Below are 22,273 nucleotides of genomic sequence, written 5' to 3'. Positions count from 1 at the left end.
CACCACTTCAAGGGAGTTCTCAGCACACGCAGGTGAAACTGCGTATTCAGCATGTTTGTCTCCCGGACGTCACTTCCCAGGGAAGTCCAAAACTTTTCCATCTGTGCAGCAGGCTGCGCGGCTGCGGTGGGAGGAGGCGCTTTGAGCCTCGGCCGGGCCCTTTGCCAAGGCGGTAGGGCAGGTTTTGAACCGCAGTGGCGCACCGTGACAACAGTTTGGGGTTTTCACGGCGGAGGACAGTCGCTGAAAAGTTGCAAAAGAGAAGAAGAAGAAGAAAGAAGAAAAAACAACAACAACCGGAGCGATGCGTAAAAGCCAACGTGTCCGCGCGGTTTGAGCCCCAACTCTTTGTGAGCGTGAAGGATGTGTCGGAGATGGCCTGAACGTTTCTTCTCCCAGAGTTAACAGTCAGCCTGCAGTCGGCGGAGCAGCAGGAGAGCTCGTCGCATGCAGCTCGCGGGCACACGTTCCGGTTGACTTCTCGTCTGGACTCCCTGACCTTTGTTGTTCCTCTCAGGCGGGGGTCGGGGAGGAGATGAGCGCTCAGGATGGGACTGTGCCTCGGTACCGAAGTCACAGAGGAGCAGAAGAAGGCGAGGACACGCAGTGCCAAGATAGACAAAGACCTGTACGAGTACGCCAAGCGGGAGATGAATGTGGTTAAAATACTCCTACTAGGTGAGACTGACTGCTGAACACCCTTAAACTCGCCCAGTAGACGTGTCCCGAGTGCTGTTATGGACAACGAGTGTGCACGTGGACCTGAATCCATCTCTATTTTCCATAGAATCACATGATACAATTTCTATATTTTCAATCACATTTCGTTTGTGACGGACTCATAAATCCAGTGTTTAATTTAACCCTTTGTAGATTCACTGATTATACTTGATCATATGATTTCTCTCTCCCTCCTTAAAAACAACACCTATTTACAACCTCCTCCAGGTGCAGCAGAGAGCGGTAAAAGCACTTTGGTCAAACAGATGAAGATCATTCACAGTCATGGATTCACCAAGCAAGAGCTCACCAGCTTCAAGGTTGGAAACGCATACATATACGTACACTTGAGGAGACTGGGTCACCCTGCAGGAGGCTTTTTATTTCATCAGATCACTGTCTACTGGCTCACAGTGGGCGTTGTTATGTTTCCAGAGGAAGAGAGACGGATAACAATCACATATTATCTTCTGGGCAGAAGTGGTACAACACTGATGAATTCCTTTAACTAATATGTAATTTGTTTAGGTTATCATTATAGTTCAGTTTCAAGTAAGAACTTGACTCCAATAAGGGAAAGCCTGTGGAGCTATGTTCTCAGGATGCATAGGTGTGTGTGTGTGTGTGTGTGTGTGTGTGTGTGTGTGTGTGTGTGTGTGTGTGTGTGTGTGTGTGTGTGTGTGTGTGTGTGTGTGTGTGTGTGTGTGTGTGTGTGTGTGTGTGTGTGTGTGTGTGTGTGTGTGTGTGTGTGTGTGTGTGTGTGTGTGTGTGTGTGTGTGTGTGTGTGTGTGTGTGTGTGTGTGTGTGTGTGTGTGTGTGTGTGTGTGTGTGTGTGTGAGCCAGATTCCGCTGTTGTACTAGGGGGTTAGGAGAATGGAAACGGTTCAACACACACACCACAATCAGCTTGTTTTTTTTGAAGGCTTATCTTTTGCCACATCCCCCTCCTTTAACCTCTTACTACATTTTTACTCTCCTCCTTTCCCCTTCTCTATATATGTTGGTCTTTGTCTCCTCTTTTCTGTCATAATGAGTATGTGATGACAGAGAAGGCCTTTCTCCGTCTTCATCACGCTACAGATACCCATTCGTTAATAACAGCTCTGTCACTGGAACGGACTGACGGGGCAAACTTCACAGATGAAGATGGTGGAGTTTGAACTCACCTAAATACAATTCTAACAAAGCTATTGATCATCTTGCATCCAAAACACTGTCAAACTTTTTCAATACTTTTTTTTGCAGTTGCTCAAGGTCAGGATTATGCTCTCACATGACTTTTGTAGCTCTCAGTTGTTTGTACTGACAGCTGGGATGTTTAAATGCATTCCTATATATTAAAGACACATCCAGCTCCCTCCCTGTGCTCCTCTCTCCTTCTGCTGCCTCTCCTGTCTCATAACAGTCACCTTGTCTGCAGTTCCCTCCTGTCAACACAAGCATCATGCTTTCTTTCATTGTTGCCCCTGAGGATCTCCATTTATGCTTTTATCAGTTTGAGGAGGGCTGGATATCAAACCTCTTAATTTAAATACAAATGTTGACAGTTTTATACTGTATGTATTTCTTTCTTTTAGACTTTATTTAGGCAAAGTTTTTGTAGGGTAGCTTGTCTTCTGACATCATTAATATTTGAAAACTGGCCTATTTTATTAAGTTAAATAAAGAGGTTCTGTAGAAAATCATGTTATTGAAAAATTCATATTTTGTAATATCTGTATCGAAACTCCGGTATGAGGAGTTTTTACCTGATGACGGCGCAAGATCAAACGAGATCATCTCCAAAGTAATTGCAATTCATCCTGAGAGGGACCTGAGTATATGCACCAAATTACATAACAATCCATTAAAAGTTTGTCGAGACATTTCAAGTAAAAAAGGTCATCCCCCTGGCAGCTAGCATGGCATTTTATAATGATATCTAGCTCTAAAATTACACATTGTTAGTGTTATGGAAGCTGGTAAAAGGCACAAATGATTTATTGCATCACTTAAATATAGCTACATAAAAAATAATATCAAGAAAAACATCTATATGCGTGATGGTTTCAGAACCTACTTTTGTGGCATTTACACAACAATGTAAGCAGTCCACAAATATGTGTTACATGTTCAAGCATGCACACACCTATTAACATGTCTTAAATGCCAGTAATCAAATCTCTTGTTGTCCATGCTGTCAGTTTGTTTGGCCTTTGTTCTCAGGTGACGCCCTTGTTTTGGAAATATGACACTAAATCACAAACAAACCTGCCCTTCCCTTTCCTGATCATCCCAACCTCCCTCAGCCAACACACACACACACACACACACACACACACACACACACACACACACACACACACACACACACACATATGAGCTCATTGTTCTTTATCAAGCCTGTGTGTTTATTGTTCCACATTGTATGTGTTTCTACCTCTGACGCCCTACCTGCTATCTTAAACTAGCGTCTTTGTGTCCACCAGTAAACATCTGCACCTTGGACAGGTCATCCCTGCTCCACGCTATCCGTTCTATCATATTTACCCTGAAGGCACAGTGAGAAAACCCCCATCTCTTTTATTTCTCTGTCTGGTCTTTCTGTGGCGCTGCCAGCCAGCTTTGTATTGCATTCTGACCATGACAGGGCAGCCTGTTAGAGTGGAAGAAAGGTCGGAAGCTGGCTCCTCTTTGTCTCATCCCTCCTTTATTTTCAGCCCGAGGCCGTGGTGCACACAACTCTGTGTCAACAGTGTGTGTGTGTGTGTGTGTGTGTGTGCGTGTGTGTGCGTGTGTGTGTGCGCGTGCATGTGCATGTGCGTGTGTGCACACATACTTCTATCACGGTGGGGGATGCATAACATTTTTGAATTTGTATTCCCAGGAATCTCTTTGTTGATTCAGGTGTTAGTTTCAAGGATAAGTTTCTTGAAAATTGCAAAGAATCGGGTATCTTTCTCACCTCGAACGGCTTTGTGGTTTGTGGAATCGCTAGAGTTTAAAACGACAAACACAAACTCACGTTCTTAGTTATACATTGTTAGCAGAACAGTCTTTGGTTAATAATTAAATATCAGACCACCGTCAGTTCAGCTGCATTCTTTGTTGTTGTGCTTTTGTAGTAAATTGCTCCGACACAAGACAACTGCTAATGGCTGTTAGTTTTCTGGGTTCAGGGAGCCGATCCAAACAGCAAGTTTGAACAATAGTTCAGTGTATCTGGGAGGATTTGGAGATTACGCTGATGTAATGGGAGTTGTAACAGCGCCACAGTGTAACATAAAGTTCCCACAATGCTTTAAACGGTGGTGGTGATTGTGGTAGGAGTATATAGTCAGCAGGAAACAAAGATTGGAAAGGAGTGAGAGATTTCTGTCTGTTGTACTTCCTTATAAAGCGATGAACACACACACTCACACACACAAACGGGTGAAAACATAGTGTCTTTTTACACTACTCTTCCAGAGAGGTAAGATAGTGTGATGGTGGTTTCAAATTGCCATACAGCCACCAACTGTGTGTGTGTGTGTGTGTGTTTGTGTGTGTTTACACTTCACTTCACGGTTATTCACACAAAGTGTCTGTTGCTGATGTCCCCCCTCCTCCCTCTCTGCCTCCTGCGTCTACTGTCAACACAAAACCAAAGTAAGGGAGGAACTTGGAAACAATTGATAAGGAGGACAAAGGTGCAGGGAGGGAAGGAAGGAAGAAGAATGAAGGTAGAGATGAGAGATACAGGCAAATTATTTAATCCCTTGTACTTTAAGTGCAGGGAGTGGATAGATTTAGCAATTTAATAAATCCAAGAAACTACCCTTTTGTAGTGCTAACAAAGCTTCCATTAATAACTGATAATTGTTGATTCAACTCAAGGTAAAATGGTGTGGTTGTGTAGATGCATTGTGTGTCCTGTATTGATTACATCCATGTTTACTCATGAGCAGTCTTCTTCTTCACTGCCTTCGTTGGTGCATTTCTCTGTTTGTTGGCACGTTGTCGATTCCAGAATATGAATTGTGCCGTCCGTTATTTATGCAAATGCACGTGCATCCTCGTGTGTGATGCAAACAAAACAGGAACGCCCTCATAAAAACTCTCAGCACTACGAGCTGTCAAAAACTTTACAGGGCAACCTTAAGATCCATTGTTTTGGCTACAATTAGTTCAGTGCATCGACCCTTCTGAAGCAGCTCACGTGTCGGACAGCCCAGATTACTCCTCACTGTCAACTGCCTCAAGAATGTATACGGAAAAAAGGCTTTTTGAGGCATCCAACATCAAAAGTGTTTGGCTTCGTCTCATGAAGCTCACACGGAACACCAGTCGAGGTCGGAGAGACACTGGGAACAGAGGGTGGAACTTTATCTCAAGATGGAACAACAACATCCACATGAGAGGTTGCTATACGTTTTGAATTAAGAAATTAATCTTCAAACCGTAACGACAATCACTATGAAATTACACATTAAGCAGAAGTCTCATACAAAGCCTCTAATGCCCCCTTTAATTCATAATTGTTTAATGTAGAATGTAGTTATCCTGAGGTCCAATTGAATATGTGTTCTGTGTAATTGCATTATTCCTTAAAGCCTCCACACTCTCACACACAGGTGTGTTCACTTATGCTTCCTGATTAGACCTCCTCTCATATACACTGGCAGTTATTCACATCGTCCTTTTCTTCCATGTTAGATTTATTACTCTTATTAGGGCCGGTCAACTTTACTTGTTATCATTCTTAATGGACCATAGAATCTTATGACATTGTATACTTTAATTAACTTGAGCAGAGGTCAAATCAGCAAGAATACTTCAAAACATGAGCGTGACGGGGTTTCACTAAGAAACACGTTTTAGGAGAATTAACTTTGCCTTTATTTAGCGTGTCACACTAGCAGTGGCTGCAGTGTCGGCTGGTTGAATTGTTATACCCGTGGCAATCCCCTGACTTTGCATCAAGCCATCATTATTGTCCATTTCTTTGGTTCCTAACCAGATATTTGCAAATGTAATGACATTCCAATCAGCCTCGGTTGTACTTTATGTTTCACGCTAATTAGCAAATGTCAGCACGCTAACTAAGAAGAGGGAACCTGGAGCACATTACATCTGCCTATCATCAGCATGTTAGCATGCACTGTTGCACCAAATACACCTTTTCAGATCTGCAACCTCGGCTATAGACTGGTCCTGTTCGTCGAATCTTACGACTCAGTAAGATCTCTTGTTCACTAAGCGGCCTTCCTTTAACTATCAGAGCAGAGACCACTTCATAAACACGTTTCTTAGCAAGCCTCAAGACTGCCATCACCCCTTAAGCACATACTGCCTTGTTTCTAGTGATGCTTATGGTCATAAAACATCCAGTATGTATTGTTTGTAAGACTAAATTTGTGCTATTATAATGAAACAAATTCAGGGACGATGAGGCAGAGGGAGACAAATGCACGCAGCAGCTTATTTCAAAACAAATCAATGCAGTGCTATTGAGCCGAGGTTCTCCCGAAATGTCCCTGACGCCGTGGTGTCGGCAGCCCTCAGCCTGGCTTTCGTAAGATGAAGCCCTGTCACTTCCCTGAATTATCTCACCTCGCACATTTCACTTGGAGAGCAACACATCTCAATGTGGACACTGAAACACAGAGAAGAGCGACCAGACCGTGATTGAATTGTGATGGAATGTGAAGCTTATCTTGAGCTGGCAGGAGAGTGACAGAGAGTGTTGCACGCACACACACACACACACACACACACACCCACACACACACATCCCGACTCTCTGCAGGAGTCACTGCACAGTCACTAAAGACTAAAGACTCATTTCCAAGCACTAAAACAGAGTTATGTGTTTAATATATGTGAATTACATGGGACTGACACTCTATTACGCTCTCAAATAAAATGTGATAACTGTTCCATGGGGTGTGATAGATAGAAACACACACACTAAGTTTTTTTTTTAACGTGGCGCTTTTGCTGTATGATTTAAAAAGTTAGGTACTCTTTTGAATCGTTGTCCTTGTTAGTGATGAATTTTATTTTCTTCCGTTGCCATGGCTGTTCATAAACTTAACTTCTGGCCATTGGTCTTTGGCAGCCCGCAGTGCTGGATAACCTGCTGACCTCCATGAAGTTTGTCCTCCATGGCATGGGCGTCCTCCGGATCAACCTGGCTAACACCAGGAACAAGGTACTCTGGCTGCACGTCTCTGTCACCCTCTCTGCATTCTTGGCATTTTGTACCTTTTTGTGTTTGTTTTTTTTTGTTTCATTTCTTTCAAACTTTTTCTCCGAATCCCCCTCTTCTCTTTTTCATCCTGCTCCTTATCTCTTCTTCAGTGCACCAGATCTCCACTAGAGAGCAGCATCTCCACACTGCAGCCATAGCTGCTGCATCTGGCACCACACACACACACACACACACACACACACACACACACTGGGTGGGTGGTTGGTTGGATTGTGAGATTCAATTTGATTTGAACTTCATGGTCAAAGTTATCAGACCTCATCCACTATCCACCCACTCAGCACATCTTGCTGGGAGATGATGACCAAAGTATTTCCTCTATTAAATGGACCCAGGGTGTGTATGTGTTTGTGTGTATATCCATACATGTGTCCATCTGTAACGATTACCAAGTCTTGAGCACCGAGAAAGACTCCTGAACTTTTCCGTCGTTTAGACTCGCGTCCTCTTTTCCATCTGCCTTCCACTCCTCCCTGACCAGCCTTCCATCCATATATCTGTCTCCGTCTCTTCTTGCAGGTCCACGCCCATTCTGTCCTGTCGTGTGGGCGCTGTTTTGATGAAGAACAGGTGCTGTTTCCTTTCCTTAGCCACGCCCTGTCCTGTCTGTTGGCCGACCAGGGGGTAAGGGCGGCGGCGGCCCGGGGATACGAGTACGAGCTCAATGACTCAGCACTGTAGTGAGTACTCTGCCAGAACACACTCACGCTGTGCTGAGGAGATGCAGGGGTCTAATTAGCTGGACTTAGCAGCCGATGCTCGGCCGTGTGCTCGCTGACACTTGGAATTAGAGTCCGGGGAGTGGAGAGGAAATAGAGAGACACACCCAAGAAATGTGAAATTATATGTATCTCCATGGGTATCATATGACATCTATTTAACAGCTTAAAATGCATGCATTTTTAATAGTTTTGGATTCATAACAATGCAACACAAAAAAATGCTCAAATGTAGCGGTATACATAATAATAATAAAATGTGCATATTTACAACAAAAAAAAACGTCTTCAGGCACAATAATGAAAGTAAAGAAGTGAGGATGAAGAAGAAAATAAGAAAGGAGTGTAGAAGGGATGTCGTGTGTAAGACAGAGCTAGGACCCACCAGGAGGCTGTCGGTTCTCATTCTCTACCCCAGCAAGAGGCCTCAGCTCCGGGGTTATCGACACCGACAGCCTCCCTTGTTCCCACTGAGAACCACCGAACATCACCATCACCCTCCACTTTCTTCAGTCATACACACACACACACACACACACACACACACACACACACACACACACACACACACACACACTTCTATACTTGTGAGGACCCTTATTGACATTATACATTTACCAGATCCTTACCTTTTTAAAGGGATATTCCAGTTAAATTGTAAGTATTCAGTTTTCCCATACAATTAGGGATTATTACAGACATTTCAGATGTGCTCATTTTTTATTTTTTATTCTAAATAAAGTGACTTTTAAAACATGACATTCACATCTCATATTTGGGGTTGTGTCTCTGTCAATATTCACTCTTTTTTTAACTCGATCAGGAAATATTGGTCTATAGCTGCTAAATGCTCCTTAGTGTTCACCAGCTAGTCTGTAACAGTGTTTCTGGGATACAGTGGTTTTGTTTAGCTTTTCTACACAGAAGAATTGAGGATTGGTCAAAATGTAGTCAAATAAAAAATGACCCCTTTCTCTAAAACTCAGAATGGTCCTCACAAAGACAGAAGTACTAAACAGAAACTCGCGCTGTGCAGCGTCCGGCAGGAAGTGTGTTTTTCAAGCAGCAGGATGTGTGTCCCTGTTCAAGAAACTGATGCAGGATGACTAGTAGAGAATGTCACAGTCAGTTTAGGTCGGTGGAGACGCCACAGCCTGTGTGTCTTTGTACGTCTGTGTGTGTGTGTGCGTGTGAAAAGATCACATCTCACTGAGCACACACACACACACACACACAGAGAGAGACACGTACACACACACACACAATACAGTTGATTACACTATAGCTGTCTTTTAATAGCTAATCTGTGTTTGAAAGCTTAGCCTCCGTGTGTTATTATGGTAAACCACAGAGTGAATATTCATGGTGATGAGCCTCTGCGCCCCCTGGGCCTGCAGCGTTATCACCGCAAACTCTACCCGCCACCTGGCAGCTGATGGCCACGACACACACGCACGCACACAATGTACAAGACACCCGCAACTGATACCTGATTCTCTTTTGATCTCAAGCTTGTCTGCAGGTTATTAAGTTTACCTTCCTTTCCCTCTTTCTTTTCCCCCCGTTTCTCCTCTGTCTTTCCCCTTTCTCTCTCTGCCTCCTCCTCCTCTTCCTCGTGTGGCAGTTTCTTCGAGAACCTGACCCGCATCACGTCTCCAGAGTACGTGCCCACAGAGACAGACGTTCTGCGAGTACGACTGAGGACAACAGGCGTGATAGAGACCCAGTTCAAAGTCAACCGTCTCATTTTCAGGTAGACGCCTTTCACTCTTTTAACCACTGACTCAGGAAGAGCTGAACTCCACTTCTCCAGAAGCGCCTGTCGTACCAACTTACTTCACTTCTTTAGCGCCGACACGCTTATCTTGGTCCACAGCCATGTGATAGGCCCGAGATGCCAGATGGAGATGGGTGGCTTCATTCAATACGTCAATATGACACCTATCGTTCGGCTTTACATCAACTGAACACACACACACACACACACATTCAAGAGCACGAGTGGCTAGTTCTTATCAGTGAAGAAGCAGAGGGCAGGTATCTGAGACTGATGTCAGATATTCGTCTGTGATCAATAAGCCCGAGTCTCATAATACCAACGCCTTTATCATCATCCAATGGATGAACTCATTTCCTGAAGCTGCCGATGGTTATGACAGGGCGAAGGATATTAATGAACTTGATTTCTCTGATGCTGGTTCGTTAAGCATCTGCAAAGACAAATCCCACACTAAAGCACTAATGCTACACGCCGATGATTATGTTTTATTACCACAACTTGCAAGAATACATGAAAAGGCCAGATTTTCTGAAGAAAATGGTTTAATGTGCTTGCTTCTGATGTTTGTAACGTTGTAGTTGAAGGGGATGTCAAAATACAAACATTTAAATTGAAATGGCAGTTAAGAGAGAAACGCTAAATAAAGTAAGCTTCGGCTTGAGTGTAAACTGAGTTAACTTGAAGTGAAAGCGCTGAAATTATTTGAAGATTCTGTCAAAATTTAAGCCCTGAAAGGAGTTAATATGTCAGCCGAGGATAAATTGAGCTGCAAGCGTCAGTTGAAGTGGTTAAACTGAAAAACAACTTCAGTTGAAGTGTTGTGAGCATTGAAAGAATTTTGAGTAAATTGTGTACGAACAATGGAAGTTAGTTAGAAGAGCTGAGGAAGTTTTATAGTTTAAAGGTGACAAACTGACAAACTATACAAAATGTGCATAAAACTACAGCATAAAATCAACAAAATGACCCACTATAAATCAAGCAATATCTGAATATCTGAATAAACAAGACAAAGGATCTGCCAAAGCATTCAGTTTTCTTATCTGCTGGTTAGTGGATGTTAGAATAAAATGTTCAGCTATTTTCAACATCATAGTCAGTCGCAGATTTGTAAGTATTCAAAAAACTATTCTGATTCATTAGCATTAAAAAATATTGAAACCTGTGAAATTAAAGAAAGTGGTAACTGTACAAGAAGATTTTGTGAAATTGGGTACAATAAAGACTTTTATAAGAAAAGTGGCTGTAGGTTGCTAAATTATATTGTTTTTAAAAAACAATATTAAAACTCAATTTTTCTTCGAGCTGTACTGTACACAGTGGAGCTTTGAGCTAAAGCGCTTTACTCTCTGTGACATTAACATGCTGATGTTTACCGTGTTCATCTTTGTTTAACGTGTAAGCATGCAGATATTTGCCAACTAGCACTAAACACTAACTACACTGATGTGAATGTTGTCAGTTCTTCATGTGTTTGATCATACAAATGATTATCGAACAAATGGACACAAAACACTTGTGATCCGTACAAGTGGAAATCAAGAAGTCTGCTTTTAGTGTGTTGGCTGCGGCAGCATTAAGGATTGTGGGTGGTTTTCCGGAGTTTGGTTTTATGGGATGGATGGAGGGTTAACAAGGGAAACATTCAGCAACACACACATTGTCCTGTGTGTGTCACTTGAAGAAAATCTGATTACTTTCCTCTTCTTTCTTAGTAATGTCTACCTGAGGAGCACCTCTTCTCTTCTACAATAACAACCTGTCATCCGTGCTCGACATTACATCTCATAGGGAATTAAAATAATAAAACACATTACCTCAGCGTTTCATAAGATCTCTGTTTAGCATACAAACATCGTAGAGCGACTCAGTTTGTCAGCAGATGACTTCAGTCAGGGGTATTTGTGTCAAATCTAAACGTTCTTTTACAGCTCTGGATGCCACTGACTTGAGAGGGTTCTTGCATTCAATGGCAAACACAAATTTTAATGGATTTGACAGTATTTCACATCAGGAAAAGTTTCCCCAGCAAACAAACGCTTTGATGATAACCGTATCTGTTCCGCGGCACAGCTTTTTCCTCGCAGTCTTACTGTTTGCGTCACTGTCGAGTCACTTTAGAAACTTGTTGTTTTTGCTTTTTAATCATTTGTGGATGTGTTTTGTTTCACCGTGAATCATCGTCATGGTGACGTCACCACAAGGTGACGGTGTCAGACCTGGGGGGGGGAGCAGAGTCCCAGGTGGTGCTGCAGGATGAAGAGCCGCAGCCTCCCCGCCCGCACACGCCTGCTCCCTTATCTGTCTGAATTCTTCAGGAGACAAATAATTGGTTTAAGTTAATTGACACACTGTGTGTGTGTGTGTGTGTGTGTGTGTGTGTGTGTGTGTGTGTGTGTGTGTGTGTGTGTGTGTGTGTGTGTGAGACTTGTAGACATCAAGCCCTTGGGGTTGATGAAGAGCTTTGCATAAGTCAATGTAATTATTTCAAACTTGGCAACAAAAGGGATTTGGAGAAGTAGATGGTTTGCGTTTCTCAGAAAGAGCAAGCTCGAGTTTTTTCAGCTTTATTAACTAATGAGTTAACAAATGATTTCCTTAACTATAAGTAGAACCACTGGAATTTTGTATTTTGTCCGGCAGTCAGTCTCATTGAGATTAAGGTCTCTTTTCCAAGAGAGACCTGAGAACACAAACGGCTAAATAGATATAACACAAGTACACAATAACATGGAACTAAAAGCAGTTACTACAATTTAAGAGAAACATCAGATAATAAAGCTTTAAAATCCCCAAGGAGAATACACAACTCTAGTTTGAAGGCAGTTTACAGATCATCCCGTTTAAAAGGTCATCGTAGTTCTGCAGGAAGGACAGCTGAAACACTGAGAACAATAATATCCATATCATGTGCAATATTACCTTTCTATTTTAGTTTACTGATTTGACTATTTGACGATTATTATTGCTATTCTATTTTGAGTTGGCAGTAGTATTACTTCTTATACACATTGTTTTATTATATTGTTTTTTCTTAATCTTTTGTTGTAATTTCCTTTGGGATTGTTAAAGTTCTATCTTACATGAGGGATATCCACGGTTAAGTAGTTCCTGGCATGTGTGCTATAGATACAAGATTTAAAGGTGAGATGTGAGGTATTTTGGAACCTTCATCAGTCGAGAGTATAATAAATTAATAACACAAGATGGCTTCTTCTTGACTGTAAGGAGGTCTATCTAACCGTTTGACACAGAGTTCAATGATGAGTCCAAAATGTGTCATTGGTGATTCAGTGCAATGCGTCGAGCAGTGAGGTGTTGATGGGGCATCGTGATAATACAGAATATCTCCATAGTCAAAGACGGACATGAAGGTTGACTGCACAACATGACAAACATCCTGTCATTATACAAGAAGCCTAGTTTTATTTTTTACTTCTGATTCTAATGTTGAATATGACTTTTGAAACAGTCTGCTCTCAAGCCAAACGCCTGTTTGTATGACTATGAATATTTGTAAAATAAAACTTTTACTTTTCAACATATGAATAATATCAGTTGAGTTTATTCATCAAAGATTTAGGAAAGCACCCCAGTGTAATTTTGAAATATTGGGGCTGCATGTGAAACTGCCTCCTCCACTTCAACGTCTCCCTCTTGTTGGTTGATACTCAAGGTTTCTCATCAGAACCAGCATCTGCGCCCCCTGCCTTTTTATTATTTAAGAATAGTTTTATTTCCCCTCTTTCAGTATTTCATTATACTTGAATCCACAAAGTCACAATTGAATGTAAAAAATGCAGGCCTTTGGCTTTGAGTTATGGAGTTATTATGCATATCATGTGGCCTGAACATTCCCAGATGGAGGCTGCCTTGGGACCTTGGTTGGACCTTTTGTCGATGTGTATACGGTCAACTGAATGTGAAATTTGTCTACAGGCAACCACACAATTCAACATTAATGAAGAGTAGAGCTTTTAATTCAAAATATATAGTAGCCTACATTTCAGAGAAGCTCCCTTGAGTTTTGAAGGGGTTTTGTGAAGCTAATGGGAAGGAGAAACTTCTCAAACAATAAAATTACCTGGAAAACATTGGTACTGTGAGGAATCTGTTACATGGAAGTAAACAATAATAAATAGATAATAATAAAACTTAATGGTGCTATATGCTTTCACAGTGTTAAACATGAAACCTAAGTTTCTTCTGCGGAACTTAATGCTCTGAAGAATGAATGTGACCAAATGTTCATGATTTGCATAATTCACATTAAATACCATCAACAGAGTCGTAAAGATCCCACACTGTGTGATATAAGTCCTCTGCCTCACTCCTGCTCCCTCACCTGCGTATGGAGCTCACGTATGCGAGTGGTATCAATCTTCTCATCAGACGTTCGGAAATAAAGTACGTGTGTGAATTTTGAAAAATGTCTATTCTTGTAGGGTGGCTTATTGTGGATCTAACACAGGAAGGTGTGTGCTAATTATTGTAGAGCTTTATCCTCTTTATTACCCGTCTGTATATCCTCTTCTTTTCATCTTTGTTGCTTCATGTGCTTTGTGCATTTGTATGTTCACCATGTGGGACGGTGAGGTAGACGAGCTGTAAAATATATGTGGGTCTGACTGATCATCACTTAGCCTCTATTGGAAAAACTGCAATTTGCACCACATGTTCTCAGGAATTGAGGCTCATGTTGGCCACTATAAAGAAAGAAGTCTCGTCAGTTTTGATCGTATGAATTATTTTAAAAGTGATTTACACCCTGAATCACCGGTACATGAACAAACCGTGTCTCATTATCCTGTTATTCAAACACTTAATCAACAGTAACAGTGAAAAGGATGTGTGTGTGTGTGTGTGTGTGTGTGTGTGTGCGCGCGCGCGTGTGTGCGCGTGTGCGCACGCGCGCGTGCGTGCGCATAACTTCTCACAACTTTTCAATCCAGACACAGCCTAGTTTGCATATAGACAGATATGTTTGACCTTTAACCCCTCAGTGTAATAACGATCTGGGTCTTTTTTCTGCATCATTAACATCAACTGCTCTGATAATTACCATTACAACATTGCTGATGAGGGTGAACATTATGGTGCAAGAAGTGCCGGAGGGGAGAGAGTAAAGGAGGAGAGGACGATATGAGACTAGGTGCGACATAAAAAGAAAAGTGTTGGAACATGTTTGGTCTCTGTACAGTTAGCTTATTAGTTTTCATCTGGAGAATTGTATAAATAATATACAGTATGTGCACCGCAGACGGACTCCAGTCCTGATCTAGTCAAAATGTGTTCCCGAACCAAAGTAATGCTAATTACCCATTTACTCCATCTCGGCAACAAATTAGACCAAAGAAAAACGTAATGGACGGGTCCACTCACAAGCTTCCTCTGGAGCTTTGAAGTCGTTCCCAGAGTTGATCCACGCCTTTGCACCTGCCTGAAGACGTTAGTTGAAGGAAGATGTACAAGGTGGACTTTGAAGAGTGACAAATGGAATGAAGTGTTGATCAAAGCTTTCATTGTGAGCATGTTGGCACGCTGACCTTGAAAGCCTCACTGTGTGTAAGTCCATCGTCACAGGCGTTTAGCTTGTTGTTTCCTTGTGCTCAGTCCAAGTCATGTGACACACTTCTGTCTTCCTCAGTATTAATTGTTTTTCAGTATATTTTGTCAGTTTTAAAAAGGCTTGTCCTCGTTTGAAGGCAGTCGGGACTTGACATGTTCATCTTTTTCCACGGAAATATTTCATCGGGAAGCTTGTCTCATCTTTGTTTGTTTCCCTCTTTGCGCGTCTGTGTTTCCACATGTTCATTTCCTCTGCATTAACTCGATGGATGCTCAAATGGAAGGTGGGAGATGGCACATCTGTTTTTGAAAATGGGTGAAGTGGGACAAACTAATCTGTGTCTCTCTCTTTCTCTGTGTTTCTGTTTTTCTCTCTCGTCCTTTTGAAGAACATTGACCGTTATGCTTCTTTTGCTGCCGTGTTGTGATTGTCTTGGTGAAAATTGAAAAAGGAGGGAACCGTGTGTGTGTGTGGAATATTTTAGGAATATCTGACCTTATCCAAAACAAATACAATCTGTCATTGATTAGAGCTCCCCCTCAGTGCTACAGTAGGCTGTATTATCAGTATGGAAGGTCATGAACACACTGAGAGCACATCTTTACACTTCTCTACTGGAAATTGAATCCTGATAAAGGACATGTCAGTCACAGTGAGATTTCATACCACATACTTGCACACACACACACATATACTGGTATATAACTTAAATACAGTGCTGCCTTCACTGTCTGATGAACGATGAATAGATACATAATGAGACATTCTCCTACTGATTAGTACCACATGGGACGAGATATCTTACAATATTAATGACAACAATAATAATGTAATGTTCTAATGAAAGGGAGGCCAGAAATTGTCATATTTAATAGTGTGTGTGTGTGTGTGTGTGTGTGTGTGTGTGTGTGTGTGTGTGTGTGTGTGTGTGTGTGTGTGTGTGTGTGTGTGCGTGTGTGTCACCCTGCTAAATCAATTGCACCTGGTGCCAGAATCACAGTGTGGATCTCTCGTATCCCTCTGCACACGTCACACAGCTTTTGCTGTTATTGATTTGTTGTTTTTGATTTGTCACAACAAGAACAGTACAGGTTTGGTTATAAGTCATATAATTGAGCCAGCATGCACAGATCAAGGCCCTGGAAGTTTCAGACCCAAAAAGGATGCAGCCATCATCATGGTTATTAATTACACCTGTGTTATTTCTGCAATGACATTTTTTAAATGTCTACTGCGACCAGAATGGGTTAATCTGTTAGAGCCAAACATTTAAAGGCGCTGCACATCCACACAGTTGTTTTCGGTTAATATGCTCAAGTTGTTGTTGGGTAGAGGTATGCTGAAAATGAGATGAGGCCATCAAGCTCTGCATACTGAAAATAATATTAAGGGTGTAAGTTCACAGGTTTGACAATCACACGGATGAAGTTGTGAGCAAATATGTTATATATTGTTATAAATCTGTAGCTGCACCTTGACTTCCACTTCTTCAGCTCAATTCCTTGTCCTGACTGGTCAAACTTGTTTGTTCCCTCTGTGTACAGGATGTACGACGTTGGAGGCCAGAGAACTGAGCGCAGGAAGTGGATTGGTTCTTTCGAGGAAGTCAGGGCGGTGCTGTTCGTGGTGGCGCTCAGCGGTTACGACATGACCCTGGTGGAAGACCCTTCCGTGGTACCGGCTGCACTCAATCCCTCCCACACAAATGTTAATGCTCTCCATACAAAGCAACGAGAGAGCGCTTGTTAGGTCTCACCCAATCAGATTCGCCGTCCTCATTGGACCAAGCTTTAGGAATGACAGTGTCGGCTCCTCTGCAGCTCTCTGACGGTGTTATTGTCTTCTCTCTGCAGAATCGTCTTCAGGAGAGCATGAAGCTCTTTTCCTCCATCTGCAACAACATTTTCTTTCGAAGCACATCCATGGTGAGAAATCCACTCGCTTCCTCCACCTCAGGATGAAGATGATGTGAACAAAATATTTAAAGTATTCTACGAGAAGCTTTCGGATTTAAAGAGTTGAAAAGCTCCTGGTATTGTGCAGATAAATGGTTTCCTGAGTCACAATAAGTGACACTATATAAGATAATTTATTCATAGATATCTGGCTGATGATAATGTGTCAATCTGGACCAAAGCTGACGCCTTTGTTTAAATCAATGTTTAAAACAAAGCAACTAATGTACTTGCTCTCGACTTGATTATGACCAAGTCAAGCAAAGAGGGATTTTATCCTCTCAGTTAGCTCAGCCGGTGTGGTGTCGGTGGTTTGATCCCCGGCTCCTTCTGTCCACAAGTCAAAGTGGCTTAATTATCAATCCCACTGCTCTTCTTGGCAATGGATGGTTAAGCCAGAGACTATTATTTAGGCACTGACCTTGAGTAGTGCAAATGTACCCCGGACGCCTGGCCCACACACTAAACTAGTGTGATGGCCGTGGTCAACCTGCTAAACATCATCGCCTTAGCACTGTGAGCATGTTGATGTTAGCAGGGAACTCAAAGCAACACTGCATAATAAGTACATACGGCTCAGTCCTGTTTCTCCCTCGTTCACCTTGTTGGCTCATTGACTGTATCGTTATATACAGTCTCTGGTCGCAGAATGATTGTAAGGGGTTTCAATATAATTGTCAGTATAGAAAAAGAATCCTAAAGACTTTTTGGTCTGTTTATTTTGATTTTTTATTCTACTCTGGAAAGTAAGTTTCTAATTGGAAACTATAGTTGTAGTTGAATTATCCACCACTCATCCTGATTGGCAAGTAGCTACAGCTATATTTAAAAATAACAAGACAAAAGGGCTCCCGCTGAAGAGGGTGGGAACCGCAATTCAGTTTGACAGTTCAATTTGTGGACAGTAAACATGGAGGAGAAGCAAACACAAGCAAACTCTTTTTGTGGCTCCCCATTTGTTCTATGACACCATGAGACAAGAATAACACTAATGTGTTTTATAAATGCTGTTTCCACACACGCGCACACACACACACACACACACAGCCTCCTCCCTTTGTCTCTGAGTCCTCCGTCACTCGTAATTAAACAGCGAGTTGTAATTAGGGTGAGCTTTGGCGAGGCGACATTTCCCCCTCTGTGTTTTTCCATTCTCCTTTCCGGTAAATGATCACATTAACACAAGCGTGTAACAAGCTTGTTCAATTTATTCCACTTACCTCTCATCTAAAGCCCACTTAAAAGACAAGTCGGTGCATGTTGATGCGAGTGTCACTTGCCGTTGACTCTGATCACCTGATCACTCTTTTTTAACATTTGTGTCTCGGCCTTTATAGAAAGAAAACTCAAATATCTGTCCAATCAAAGGCGCTCGGTTTCAGTTTTGATATATTGAGATTGTGAGGATGAGCGGTTTACGTTTGGCGTTTTTGTCAAATGGACAGAACGTCTCAGAGTATCTCTTTCAGTAATCGTCTTGATGTAACCATAAAGATTGTTTTATTTAAAGCTTCAGCAGAGATAAATGGACAATTAAATGTGTGTGTGACGGGTTTATGTGCAGGGTTGTGTGTGGGCCTGCACGTTAACATTGCTAACAGGCTCATTAAACAAGTGTTTAACGATACCTTTTTATCGTGGGAGGGAAATGTGTAACCTCCACCTCCATTAACTCTTCACTGTGGCTGCTCAGTGATTATTACACACCCAGGTGTTGCTCTGTATCATCTGCTCATCCTTTCACTCTTATTATCTTTTTTCAGATGTGTTTTTGTGATCAAAGGGCCCGAAAAGATAACACTTGGGCATATTTTTATTGGTTGACTACAAAACCAAAAGGAGCACAGGTTGAGTTTAGAGGCAGTGAACCCAAACAGAGATCAATGTGGTACCTGAGATTGATTGATTGCACTGATAAATAGATGGAGCTCATTGATCCATGATCACCACACCATGCTGGTTTCAACACCGCTATTGATTTTCACATTTTACATTTAGGTAAATATATGTAAATCGACAATAGATGTGACTGTAAATAAAGTATCGGTTGCATTGCTCATTTAGGTATTTCAGCGCTAAAGATTGGAGTCGTAAAAATGTTTTCCTTTTCTCAATATCTTCCAGATTGATTTTTCTTTCACATTGGAAACGAAGCCGTTGATGTTCTCTCAGCTGATTGTTTTGTGTTTGTGTTTTATTGCAGATTTTATTCATGAACAAGATAGACCTTTTTCAAGACAAGGTTTTACACTCTGGGCGACATCTGCGTTTATACCTGCCAAAGTTTAAAGGTAGGACTGATGTCAATTGTATTATTTCTTGTTCATACAAGTGTCCACATGGACATATAATAAGACCAACATTCACAGTTTTGGGCTTTTAAACACAAAGACAGACTGATAATAACCTGTTTTTAGTTTTTTTGTATGCACTCAGCTCAGCATTTTGATCCCCACGTCTCAGCGGCATCTCCCACCATGAGGCTGTGTCCTCTCTGCTCTCATGCAAATGTCAATATAAATGCTAAAACTCTTGCGATTGGGGTCAGCCAGCAGAGCCACCGTCCATTTCACACTGACCTCAGATCTGATGACCAGTCTAATACAGTGGCTCACAACCTTTTTCATCTGATCACATGAGCGCATATACACTTTCACCAACACGTCGTGTACTTAATGTGTTCATTTTAATTAATTAAATCGGAATGTTTTACGATACCATCAAATTATATGAAAGTGGATATTTTATTTTTTATTATTTGATGCAAGATGATCCTGGTTCAGGTTTGATTTTCTTTTTTTCAGTGCTTTTGCTCAGGTTTGCCTTCCTATTACTACCACGATCACTTGGAGTGGCAGGAGCTAGATGTTTGAACCATTACTATTAGCTTAATATTGTTCTGTGCTTGCTTGGTAACAGTGGTGGAAGGTAATAAAGTTAATTTACTCAAGTCATGTAGTTGTGGCCTCTTGTCAAGTTTCAGACGTCTATGAATCGTTAACAGTCCCAACTAAAAATATTTTTTTCTCTAAACTTTTAACGTATGTTCTTTTAAAATACCTTCAAATGATCCAATATTTCACAAAAACAGAAGACTACAGAAACACCTTTTTGGAGGGCCTGACCCCAAGGTTGGGAATAAAAAATATAAAGTAGCTCCTCCTCGATCCACTACAACAGCAAGATGCTACTCACACATTGTTGTATCAGTATTAAGGATCGAATAATGTCATATATAATCATATATTAGTCACTTGGACATTTTACTGCAGAACAAGTAGTTGTGCTTTGAAATTTCAAGTACATTTTATTGAAAATGACACATCTGTACATTTGCTTAGAAAACTCTGAGTGGGATCATTTGTTGTTGGTGTGATGCCGGTCCCCGTCGCAGCTGGTAGTTTATGGGCTTTTGTGACAAATGTACAACAGATCAGCCTCACAAGAATGTTGTATGTTATTTGTGGTGTTTTTGTTACTTTTGAAACACGAACATGTAAATCGTGGATTCTGTTTTGTCAGGTTACCGGAGCTATTTCACAATCTTGCCTGGTGTCTAAGCACCGCTGGCTCACACCTTTTCAGTTTTCTGTGGAAAGGAGCCAGATGTTTCACCCCTCCTCATCTCTCCTCCAGGTGCAGACTGCGATGTGGACTCGTCAGCACGCTTCATCGTCGCCACCTTCGTCTCGCTCAACGCTTCTCCCAACAAACTGATCTACCACCACTTCACCACGGCCACCGACACCTCCAACATCCAGGTCGTCTTCCAGGTGGTTATGGACACGATAATCAAAGAGAATCTGGAGGCTGTGTCGCTCCTGTAACTGCTAGCGGAGGTCCGATGCATAACTGGACAGTCGGTGCTAGGTGTCTCTTTTGAAATGACATGAAGATCATCAGCTCCAAACACATGGTTTTCTCTCTGCAGGTGCAGCCTGGGAGCTCTGACGCTCTTTGCCACTGTTGCATTTCATCCTCTGTGACGCTTGATTCTTCGGCTTGAGCCCTAAAACGATGACTTTTGAAACCTTGTTGAGAACTGGGCATTTATATTTTGTATTGTACTACAAAATCAGACTATGAATGGTGAAGTTACATTTTGAGGACTTGTTATATGCACATGCCATTTATTGTCTGTCTGTCTGTCTGTGTGCGCAGGGGCAAGATGGAGAGGGGGTGAGGATTTACTGTTTGTTCGTTACTTCCTCCGTGCAGGGTTCAGTCATGCACCATCGGGTGTTTTCCCCTCATCCATCACTGTGTCTGAGGACATCCTATGCGTCGCACCCTCCTAATGAGGCGGTGATCACTTTAAAAGCCCCCCAGTTCGTGTTTACTCATCCTCTCACACTCTGTTCATTGTAATTGTGCCTCCATTCGCTGGTTTTTAATGTAAGAAATGTGGAAAGTGTATGTAAAAAAACCTTTTTGAAGCCTCCGACTTGTGTTACATATCAATGATTATAGTTCCATTATCTGACACACTCATGAACCCTGATTTGTCAACCAGGATGATGCTTCCCATATGTGATTTATGTGGCATTAACTCCGCTGGGGTCGGACTGATTTTGAAGGCTCCCCTGAGCGACTGAGTGTGCTACCAGCTCCTCTCTGACTCCAGTAATAAACAGGATCTGGTGATGACTGATATGCTCTGGTATGAATACTAAAGATGAAAGAAAAGAGAAAAACACCCCAAGTGCCTTGTGATGAAGTAGTGTTGCTGTTGTGTAATTTAAATGCTTCATGTGTATGAATATTTTTCCTTTTCTTGTTTTTTTCACTTTCAGAATAAGTGTTTGTATCTCTTTAAGTCTGATAGGCCGTGCTCTCACACTGATATATGTCTGAATTGTACTGAAACTTTAGGTTTGAAGAAATTGATGAGCAAAGTAAGGCAGTGGTGGATCACTTATATTCCCTTTTTCAACCCGCAGTAGTTGAATATTTAAAGACAAATGTAAGCCACACAAAAGGTTACCAGTGTTTGTTCATTTTAATAGATAAAATAAATAAAAGTACTTTGCAGGAAATCTGCTCGTCAACTTTCTGGACATTTAATACATTTCGGCAATGGAGGCTACATGTCAGTGGTTAAACAGTAAAGATGGGAATTAATTTGGAAAGAAGATGGTTTTAACTAACATCTGTCAAACTTTTTTTTCTTTTTTCTTGTCTACATAACTAAAGTAAAACTAAACAATGAGTTTTTCTTTTCTTTTTTTTAAATAAGAACATTCAGAGTCTGCAGCGGTCCATCGTCGACAGTGATCAAGTTTTCTTCTGCGCTATCAC

The 22,273-nt window shown here is 41.7% G+C and overlaps 1 protein-coding gene across 3 annotated transcripts; it reads left to right on the top strand.

Moving 5' to 3' along the window:
* The first annotated feature begins 128 nt into the window (after positions 1-128).
* On the top strand, positions 129-22,032 carry gnav1 (guanine nucleotide binding protein (G protein) alpha v1). 3 transcript variants are annotated; one of them, XM_034544400.1, is made up of 10 exons: positions 142-678; positions 949-1,040; positions 6,800-6,892; positions 7,472-7,632; positions 9,296-9,331; positions 16,565-16,694; positions 16,874-16,945; positions 19,179-19,266; positions 20,612-20,748; positions 20,907-22,032. In XM_034544400.1, the coding sequence occupies exons 1-10, from the start codon at positions 549-551 to the stop codon at positions 20,979-20,981; spliced, it is 1,014 nt and encodes a 337-aa protein (XP_034400291.1). In that variant the 5' UTR covers positions 142-548; the 3' UTR covers positions 20,982-22,032. The 3 variants fall into 3 exon arrangements, with proteins under 3 accessions (XP_034400290.1, XP_034400291.1, XP_034400289.1); XM_034544398.1 differs by having other exon boundaries at positions 9,296-9,424; XM_034544399.1 differs by having other exon boundaries at positions 129-678; positions 9,296-9,424; positions 20,612-22,032.
* Positions 22,033-22,273: the final 241 nt, after the last annotated feature.

Source organism: Cyclopterus lumpus, chromosome 1 (assembly GCF_009769545.1).
Source record: "Cyclopterus lumpus isolate fCycLum1 chromosome 1, fCycLum1.pri, whole genome shotgun sequence".
In the NCBI taxonomy this organism is placed as follows: domain Eukaryota; kingdom Metazoa; phylum Chordata; class Actinopteri; order Perciformes; family Cyclopteridae; genus Cyclopterus; species Cyclopterus lumpus.
The sequence above is the reverse complement of the archived record's forward strand: the minus strand, read 5'-3'. Positions and strand labels throughout refer to the sequence as shown.

Bases quoted from the DNA above. Each gene is read 5' to 3' on its own strand.
- gnav1 (XM_034544398.1), top strand. From the start codon at position 549: ATGGGACTGTGCCTCGGTACCGAAGTCACAGAGGAGCAGAAGAAGGCG. The intron at 9,425-16,564 runs GTAGACGCCTTT...CTCTGTGTACAG, and splicing joins GTCAACCGTCTCATTTTCAG to GATGTACGACGTTGGAGGCC. The intron at 19,267-20,611 runs GTAGGACTGATG...TCTCTCCTCCAG, and splicing joins ATACCTGCCAAAGTTTAAAG to GTGCAGACTGCGATGTGGAC.